Raw genomic sequence first — 9,885 nt, 5'->3', positions numbered from 1 at the left:
CACATTGACTACCAAATCAAAAATGCCAGAATATTATTGTAATCAAAGATCAAAGACACACAGATTTGCTAAAAGCACCGGTCACTTTGGTAGCCACATCTGAAATTACTTGTATTTTAGTGGGGTGCCTAATACCTTTGGCCAACGCTCTATTTCTTAAGTATGAGTTAATCAGATTTTGGCCGAATAACCTATCGTTTAAAAAATTACACATTTCAGCGTTCATATTTTTTGGAAGAACGCTCGTAATAGATCTACAAGATTTTCAGGTCGAAAAAATTGCTCAGTTTTTGCACAGGGTCGTTTTTTTGCCATTTCAAACCGAAAATACTGAATTTTATTTATATGTTTCAATATCCTTAAAATTAAAGAAGAAACAAATAAACATAAACATAGATAGAAAAACGCTTTATGACTCAACAGAAAAGGATGCTTAGTTCTCCTGATACTCTATGTGCAAGCCTCAATTATTTACTGGCTTATGTTTAAGCTTCTTTAACTTATTTATTTCATATTAAATTTATTTTATTTAAATATCTTATAAAATGATTTATTAATTCTCAATACAAAAATAAGTTATTTAGTAACCACTAACAACTGCATCAAGTTCACAATTCCATGCCAGCTGGTTTTTTAAATGCATCCGATATGTATTCATAGGTTAGCTTAAAGAGATATTGAAACGACATGTTGTGCACTAAATCACCTAACTCATGGCTGTTAAGAAAATCATCTATTGGAGGGAGGAAGGTTTCACAATCGCCGTCTATGAAAACCAAAGTAAAAAATGTAACAAATGAAATTATTCGGACCTCTATAAATGAGCTTACCCATTAAATGGCACACTTCCACCAATTTGAAAAATAGCAAATTTTGCAGATAGTCCATGGCATTGTTGGTATCATAAGCAGTCCAATTATCACGCAATATCGACGCGCACCAAATTTTATGCCGCACATCGTACGGCTCGTCCAAATAGTTGAGCAGCTCCAATGCTTTACGAAAATCAAATTCATTTGCAGTTTCATTTTCTTCAGATATAAGAAGCTGAAGGTGTACAATTAAGAGGTTTATTATAAAAAAATATATATTAAAAAAGTACTCGCATTACATTTATTATTTCGTCCACTTTAAGTACTTTTGGATTCTCCACATCATAACCAAAGTTTTGTAATAGAGCTTCATTCAGCTGTTCTTGATAATCGATTATATTCAATTCTGCATTTATACTTTCTATTTGTATGGCTAAATCTGAGTCGGCTGAAGCGAAAGCGGCTAATTTTGCCAAAGACAGCATGGACTATTATGGACAAAATTAAATTGAAAAATACATAAATGATAAAAAATTATTCATATCTTTCTTTTTCCCCAACACACCTTTTTTCTTTGCACAAACTCGATCTCATTTTGCGCCAACTGTAGTAGAATTTTGGATGCGCGTTCAAAATCACCATTAAAAACTAATTGTATCCAGCCAAGTGTTGGATGATCGCGCATAAACTGAGATAGCGCAGCTTGATTGCCCTTAAAACGTTCGAACACTTCACCTTGCCGATTTTGTCGCAAATGCCAGTTAATTGCAAATTGTGAAAATTCGTATTCTTCATACTTCTTAATATAACCATCCAGACGATCCTGGTTCTTAGTTTCATCACAAATAACCACCAAACTTTGGAAATCCAGATACTTCTCTCCCAACTTTGCAGCATATTCATATTGTTCATCATCGACTTAAAATAAAATATTCTTTATATAACAAACAACAAATATGCACGCTCATATCGCTTACTCAAGATGGAGATTAAATCTCTACGCTGTGATTCAAACTGCTGCAACAACACATTATACTTTTCGGAATCATGTACACTCTCTAGATAGTTTTTTCTCCCGTCCAATACAGCATCTATTATCTCGTAAATTTGTTTATACAAACGTTGTTTTAGTTCAGGCTCGTTGGTACAATGTGCGCCATAACGGACCGAAGAGTCTATTAAATGTGACAATGTATCGCGCACGCCAACACTGCCTGACATTGCTGTCCACGGTAAATATTCGTATGAATTTTCCTTCTCCTGTGGCAGTGTAAATAATGAGGAGTTCAGTTCGCGACTATCCAGCACCTCATTTATAACATGCAAGACAATGCTATTTATATCACTTATAAGACTAGCTAACAAAGTTGTCTGCTGCTGTGACTCAATGCGGTTGTCTACGAGATCGGAAAGTGCTTGGAAAATTTCCTGAAACTTGCATAGGCGCACATAAAATATGTCCTGGGCAGTCAGATTTCCACAAGGATTTTCTTGCCAAGTGGAAACCACGCGATTGATGGCTTCGTCGATAATTTTCCCATACCTGAAAAAGGTAAAAATATTTATAGTAGATGAAATTTGGCTTTTAGCATGTAACTACTTGTTTTGTATGCTTCGCAAGGCAATGGCCCCACCCAGTTTTTCATTAATGTCTGCCAGTATATAACAAGTAGGCTTCAGTACGCTACCGCCCCCACTCGGCACTGCATCGAGCTACAATGAAGAGAAATGAGAATAAAAATTTAGAAATAAATACCTCTTATAAAGGGGTATACCTTGTGTTGGACTAAAATCGACAATTTTGTTACAGCATATTCTAAAAGTACATCAGCTTAACAATATAAATTCAAAAAATCATAAAGATCGGAGCACTAGAACGAAAATTACAGACCGTGGAAGCGCGCGACTTTATCCACAAATGAAGTGCACGCAAAACTTTAAACGCGATTATCTCGAAGTCCTGTTTTTTGAAAATTATCGCCGCGGTGATCATTATTTATCAAAAACTATTTAACCGATTTGCATAAACTTTTTTTTAATTATTCGAAGTTACAACCTCGTGAATCTGAACGGTTCACTTTTTATAAATATTTGCATAGTTCGCTGGAATTAGTTTTTTTTTAATTTTTCAACCCCTCAAAAATCGTTTTTTTTTTTTTTGGTGCAAAGCGGTTTTCATATCGAGAAAAAAATTGATTAGGTAAATAAGCCGTTCAGATTCGCTAAACAACATTTTTCGACAATAATCATTTAATTTTTTTGATTTCAGTTGAGCTGCTTGCGCTACCGTGATCACCGCAAGCCTCTTCTAAAAAACGGCGTTTCGGGGGAGGGGCGATATCAACAATAAATAATAACATTTTTTAAAATAAAAACACCAAAATGTATTCTTCAAGATACGAGATCTAAATGTATGCCTCCTTTGAATAAAAGTTCTAAAACATATTAAAAAAAATATTGACAATCGTTCATTTTTTCGGGCTCACAAGGTATATAGTATAACCCCTCAACATACTTGCCCTAACCACTATTAGTTCGTACTCCTACGATTTCTTCTCGTATATAACCTGTTACAAAATTATAGTAGGTAGGTTAGGATGGCAGGAGTACCACGTGTACACTACAAGTATCACTAGAATGCCGTTTTGATACCATTATGGAGACCACACCAGCGAATCATTACAAAACTTAAAGGAAGCAAAAACAAAATCTACGGTCATCCAGTGCTGTTGATGTAGTGGAGGAGAAGAAAGGGATGTAGTCTGGAGAACTGCCACAAACTATCCCCAAAAAGCACACTATGCAGACCCGCCTAGCCGACACCACAATTTTTTTTATAAAAAGTATAATTCATACCACAACAAAAACCAGAAAGAATAGAAGCGCGCTACCATGCAAGCTAGAGAGGGCTAGTTTACTGGGGCGACGGACCTTGGTTGGGAAAAACCCGAGTCATACCGGTAACGTAAAACCGGCTGCCATCTTCCTAAACTCCTGACCCCCGAATGCCGTAATCGGAGTCCAACCACCACACACAACAGATGAAGAGCTCCAGCTACCCCGAGAGTCCCGCGTAACCTTGGCACAATTACGTTCTGGATACTGTAGCAGACTAAATTCCTACTTATCCAGAATTGACCCCGACATACCTAACATATGTCCAACATGTGAAGGCACCCCGCACAATACTAACCACCTTTTCACATGCCCCATCAAACTCACTCACCTAACACTCCTTTCCCTCTGGAACCCACCTGTCGAAACAGCACGTTTCCGGGGCCTACCATTAGATGTACTAGACGAAGATGGCCGGTGATTTACATACATTACACTGACAGGGTTTAGTAATGCTGCTACAACAACACCAATAATAGCATTATCCACAAATGATGTCTTCATTTACGCAGGCAGTCAAGTAGCTATAAAAGCATTAGAATCCAGAGCATACTCATTAAAAACAGTCATAGAAAGTTTTAAACTTCTAAATGACGTATCTCAATACTACAAAGTAAGCCCTATCTGGGTGCCAGATCATAGAAATATAGTGGAAAACTGCAAAGAAGATGGACTTGCTCGAATTGGTACAACTCTTGATATCCAATTGGATAAGAAGTTGATACCTATGCCTATAGCCACTCGCAAATTACTAATAAACATAGGAAAACCCTCACCATGCAATACAATTCGGCAAAACCTCACTACATGCGATTTAATAGAGAAGTTACAAAAAACTTGATGGGTGTATTAACTGGGCATTTTTTAATAGGTAACCACGCCAGAAGGTTCGGGCTCCCATACTACGATTTTTGTAGAAGCTGTCTTAACACAGAAGAAGAGGACAAAATCAGACACCTCCTATGTGGGTGTGAAGGCTTAGCCAGAAAGAGGCTGCGCACTCTTGCTAGTGCATTCTTAACAGATGTAGCGGATATAGCGCATCTAAAACTAACGAAGCGTTGCTCGTAAAATCTGCAGAATGGTTTAAAAAGGAACCCATAGTGTAATAGTGGCATTACAATGGATCTACGACAGGTCTAAGTGTGTCATTACGACAACCACCCTACCTACCTACCTACAACAAAAACCATATAACGCCAATTTTCAGACTTTGTACAAAATTTTTCATAATTTCATCGGAACTTTGAACTCTTTAACCAGAATTTTTCTAGGTAAGCACGTATATGTATAACACATACACAATACTCTTGATTCTGTATTCTGCAATCACTCGACACTTGGATTTTGTACTGAAATTCTATGAATTTTTCATCTGCATACCCGCAAAAGTTTTAAATTCTGGTTAAAAGTTGAAAATTTCGATGGAAAATTGTCTACAAAGTTTAAGACTTTGCGTTATATGGTTTTTTATGAACTGTATTAAAAAAAAGTGTTGTGTTCATAATTTTTCAACGGGGTGTATATGAGAAGAAATCTATTATACAATAACATCGGACAATAACATCAGACTGGCGCCTGCAATCTGGGCTTTTATTGTCAATTCGGGTAGCGGCTTCTTCATGTGGTCCTTATGAATGCGATGGTTGTGTAAAATTTTTTCCTGACATATATGTTCGTGTACTCGCCCTCGGCATCTGCCGTCTATTATCACATACCTTTTCCCAAATGCCTGTGTTATGTAGAAAATCAACGAAATGTCGTAGCGCTAGACTTTTCTCCTTCAACTGAGTAAGAATTTGTAAGGATGATGAACTTCCCAAAGCATGTTTGTTACAATGTCCACCTTCTGTCCACAGTTGTTCCCAACGTGGATCGGCTGCAGGTAAATCTTCAGCCAAGTCTTCAGCAATTGTTATTACAATTCTAAATATTCACATAAAAAAATTATAATATGATTGTTTTATTAATAAAATAGACATAAATGCATTTTGTAACGCACCTATCCAATTGGTTGGCATCTGAGAGTGCTGTGGAACCTGTCTGTCCTTCTGACATATTGCGCAGCAATTCATTCAATATCGTATTACACATATTATTGTTTTGCTTCAGACGATAGATAAACGCAGCCTTCAGTTGACTAACTTCATCTTTAAACTCATTATACATCGCATCTGGATCCAAATCAAACATATATAGATTGCCATCATTAATCTGGCCACTGTATAGTGCGCTTTGATCGCCACCAATAGATGACAAACCAGTTATATCAACCGTTGTAGTTCCGCTGGGTCCCATCGCATAAGAGGAATTTAGAAAATCCATTGTATCAAAATCACCAGGTGTTACACAAACTAAGCCGTGTGTGCGACTGAAGAATAATGGTAAGTGTCCGCAAACAGCAGCATTTAATATACGATCATCTTGCAAATGAAATTCGATTTTTTCAGCTTCCATTTCAGCTATTGCCGGATTGGACAGATTTAATGGGTAAATATACTTCTCGGTGTAGAAGAAGAGATGGGTACGTGTAACGATAAAGCGTAAATTGTGACAATCCTTTTCAGTGCCAATATTGTAAAATTGCGTAAGTTTAAGTGGAAGGAAACTTTGTAGCTTCATTGATTCGGCTTCCGTAACAACGATGGCTAAATATTAAAAAAGTAATAATTTAGCAATATTGCCATTACGGAAACAATCGTTTTATTTAAATAAACCTACCAACGCCATAGTGTATTTGAGGGGCGTGTGCTGTATTGACAGCACCGGCGAGCACATAAATTTTACCATCACAAATATGCATATCCAAAAGATTTAAATTTATATCCGGACTATCTGCACAATGAATATTTGTGATATTATTAATTAGTAAAAAATTAATTACTTAGTCAAAACAATTTCACCCATGCATTGTGATTTGCGTGAGAAATACATTCTGTCAAAAAAGTACGGAAAATAATTGTTTAATCATTCGAAGCAATACACATATACCAACGATTAGTCCATCAAAGCACCTTTTAAACACGTTTGAAGAGATCTTCAGCTCCTTCAGCGAATTATCCTCAATGGCCTCTATCGACTCAAAGCGGCGTCCGCGGAGTGGGAATTTAAGTTTAAGGAAAAGGAAAAAGTCACAGGGGGCTAAATCCGGTGAATACGCTAGTTGTTCGACGATATTTGTCCAGTTTTTGGTCAAAAAGTGTTCACAATATGAGCCTTGAGAGACGGTGCGTTATCATGGTGCAAGATCCATTCCACAAATTGAATTGAAGGAATTCCGACATTCCGAGTGCACAACACCATGATAATCAAAGAAAACTATGACTTTCACTTTTAACCGACTTTGACGTGGTTTTTTGGGTTTCGGCTCATGTGGATAGCGTCATTCAGCCGCCTGTTGACTGGCTTGAATGTCAAACTCATATACCCACGTCTCATCACCTGTTATGATGCGCTGGATAAACGTTGGGTCCGAATTCACTTGCTCAAGCATGTCTTCAGCCGCTTTCTTCCGATGAATTTTTTTCAACTCTCTTGGAACGAATCTAGCAGCAACACGTCTCATGCCCAATTGATGGTGTAAAATGTTGCGGAGTGATTCGTGAGACACGCTAAGGTCACGAGCTACCTCCCTTAAACTTAAATGATGGTTTTCCAGCCCATTTCCTTGACCAGATGGGGCCAAATCTTCCACGACTTCTCGGCCCTCTGCAAAAGCTTTATACTACTCGTAGACCCGTGTTTTTGATAAAGCACACTCGCCACAGGCTTTCTGCTACATTTTCAACGTTTCGGCACACGAAATCCCGTTCAAAACACAAAATTTAAGGCAAATTCTTTGTTCGACATTTTTATCTACATTGAAAATCGCAGAGCTCTCCTGCGGTTGACTGATATAATTAAATACCAAAAAAAAACTAATTGACAGATCACGCTTAAACTCTGCGACACTGTAGAGGACAGTTGTACCAACATTCCAGCAGAAAAAATTTAGTCATATGCGTAACGCGCGCTTTTTAAACGAACAATTCCCGATATTTTTCTAACAGAATGTATTTGCAAGTAATCCCAGTCGATTAGGAAGTTCTCTTGACAAGAAAATTAAATAATCAACCATGGTGAGCATACCTCTTATATTCCAGAACTTGTGTTGAAACTCGTCACGTATCTTGCGAATAACTTCGCTGTCTTCATACAGCATCTGCTCTACAGTACCACCATTTGCCAACCGCCAACGCTGAAACCAACGATCAGCAAGCACCGTAACAAAAGCCTCACCACTAGTTCCTGCCTCATTAGCAATGCCAACGAATTTCTGTTGGAAAGAACTAATTGCATTAAAATATTTGTATATAGATTCAACATTTCATACATTTTCTTTATCGCTACCACTGTTCATGCCCATTATAATTGAAAATTTCTTTCCGATGCCGCCCAAAAAACCAGCGGGTTGCCGTATGGTTTTATGTTGCAGAACGTGTCGTCCATTAAGCAGCTGCAGCTGCAACAGTACTAAGTTGCAAGTAGTCGTCACCAGCAAATAACCTTGTTGGTGTGGCATATTTAGCATTTGATCGAATTCTTGACCATCTAATATTCCGTTAACATCCACAGAAGAGCCATCGTGTGCAATAGAGGCCCAGTAGCGTGCATCACCAGTGGGGGAAACCGCAACACACGATGCCATCTGCTGTCCTTCGCCAAGGAAAACGCTAACCAAAGAAGCTTTATGACCAATATCACAGTGGGGCAACGTGAGCTCACGGCATTGAGCCATAGCAGCTCCGCGACGTTGTTGAGTGCGCAACAACTCCTTGGGGGTGCGTGGTGATGTGTTTTCTTCTGAACGTCTTGTGTCCTTATATTGCCAAATAAGCAGACGGCGACCATACACCACCTAAAATGAAAAAAATGGGGTACCATCGTTCTTGTATGTATATACGTATAAACATTCACTTTTAAAAACATCATTGTTCACTTACCCAGGCCCACCCATTAGGAGAACAGCGGACAGACACATTTTGATTCTTTTCATTAAAAGTTAGCGCTTCATTAACTAGTACCGGTAATTGAAATCCGAAACTTTCAACCATATTAAATTCCGATCGAATTCCAGCAATTGAAGGATTTGACCGAGCCGACAGACTAAAACGTCTAACATTTGGGAAAAAGCCAATTGGTACTTTTATTGAATATATTTAGGTAAATCAACACAAACCCTTGGCTAATACCAGTCTTTTTTATAGATGGGGATACCGGCCTGCTCGAAGACTGCTGAGACCGCATTCGAGCGGTATAGGAGTTTCGCGGCATCGTGGTGTATAGCTGTTGCAAAGATCTGTCCATTTTTTATATAATTTGCAATTTATAATACACAAAATTGAAATAAGCTATTTCTTTCCGCAATACAGTTGCTACGATCATTCGCGCCAGCGTGATAATATAAACACATTGGCGACGGCACTACACTACGTAACGGCTGAAAATTGACTTGTCTGCAAATGTTGTCTTAAAACCAGCGTTTTTAATTAATTTCGAAGCGGCAGCGAAATATTTAGCAGCGTATTCATAGTCGAATTTTTTGGTTTAGAAAATCAAATAAATTTGTTTATTTCTTCCTAATACATTAACTAGTACATTAAAACAGCATTATAATTTTATCTTTCTTTCCTTAAGTAACGTTATATTTTTAAGTGGCATCACTACATCTGCGCAATGTCGGCAGTATATTTAACTTGGCAACATCGACAATTGCAATCCTGCAGCTGAAATGTCATCTTTGGCTGGAATGTCGGGCTATCGCCTAAGTGCCCATTTACACACAAAAACATTTGGAAGGCAAATATTCTGTTCGATGGAGAAGAACGGCCGCGGAAGAGAGAAGGGAATTTGTCTCCTGTACTGGCGACACACTTTGAGCTTTTTATTCGTATTTCTTATCTTAAAGCAATTTTTGACAGTTGCTTCATTTATTTTCTTCTTTTGTGGGAGAAAGTTCTAAGTTCTATATTGGCTTTCAATCAAACGGAAGATATTAACGATGACAAACATCCGAACGCTGCTTGGGAAATGCATGATTATTTTTGCAAGTAACGCAGATATAATTTAAAATAGTTATGAGACATATTTATGTTGAATTCTAATTTTTCCCCGCATTTCTTGATACTCAAGTTAATTT

The 9,885-nt window shown here is 37.8% G+C and overlaps 1 protein-coding gene and 1 long non-coding RNA gene across 3 annotated transcripts; one reads left to right on the top strand and one right to left on the bottom strand.

The window, feature by feature from the left end:
* Positions 1-428: 428 nt before the first annotated feature.
* On the bottom strand, positions 429-9,465 carry LOC129235443 (nuclear pore complex protein Nup133). Its single transcript, XM_054869279.1, has 13 exons — positions 8,926-9,465; positions 8,690-8,861; positions 8,080-8,604; positions 7,836-8,022; positions 6,429-6,542; positions 5,710-6,355; positions 5,426-5,633; positions 2,413-2,525; positions 1,790-2,355; positions 1,378-1,730; positions 1,112-1,300; positions 831-1,047; positions 429-766 (listed from the first exon to the last, which is right to left on the bottom strand). Exons 1-13 carry the CDS (start codon positions 9,051-9,053, stop codon positions 609-611), a joined length of 3,576 nt encoding a protein of 1,191 aa, XP_054725254.1. The 5' UTR covers positions 9,054-9,465; the 3' UTR covers positions 429-608.
* On the top strand, positions 5,995-6,609 carry LOC129235444 (uncharacterized). 2 transcript variants are annotated; one of them, XR_008581589.1, is made up of 3 exons: positions 5,995-6,091; positions 6,158-6,197; positions 6,275-6,609. It is a non-coding gene; the product is annotated as an uncharacterized LOC129235444 (long non-coding RNA). The 2 variants fall into 2 exon arrangements; XR_008581588.1 differs by having other exon boundaries at positions 6,158-6,609.
* Positions 9,466-9,885: the final 420 nt, after the last annotated feature.

This window comes from Anastrepha obliqua, chromosome 1, assembly GCF_027943255.1.
Source record: "Anastrepha obliqua isolate idAnaObli1 chromosome 1, idAnaObli1_1.0, whole genome shotgun sequence".
NCBI classification, from domain to species: Eukaryota; Metazoa; Arthropoda; class Insecta; order Diptera; family Tephritidae; genus Anastrepha; species Anastrepha obliqua.
This window is presented reverse-complemented; position numbering and strand designations above follow the sequence as displayed.

Excerpts from the sequence above, each read along its gene's own strand:
- LOC129235443 (XM_054869279.1), bottom strand. The coding sequence starts at position 9,053 with ATGGACAGATCTTTGCAACAGCTATACACCACGATGCCGCGAAACTCC. Across the intron at positions 6,356-6,428 it reads TCAAATACACTATGGCGTTG|CCATCGTTGTTACGGAAGCC; the intron begins GTAGGTTTATTT and ends TTTAATATTTAG. Across the intron at positions 767-830 it reads GGAAGTGTGCCATTTAATGG|ACGGCGATTGTGAAACCTTC; the intron begins GTAAGCTCATTT and ends TGGTTTTCATAG.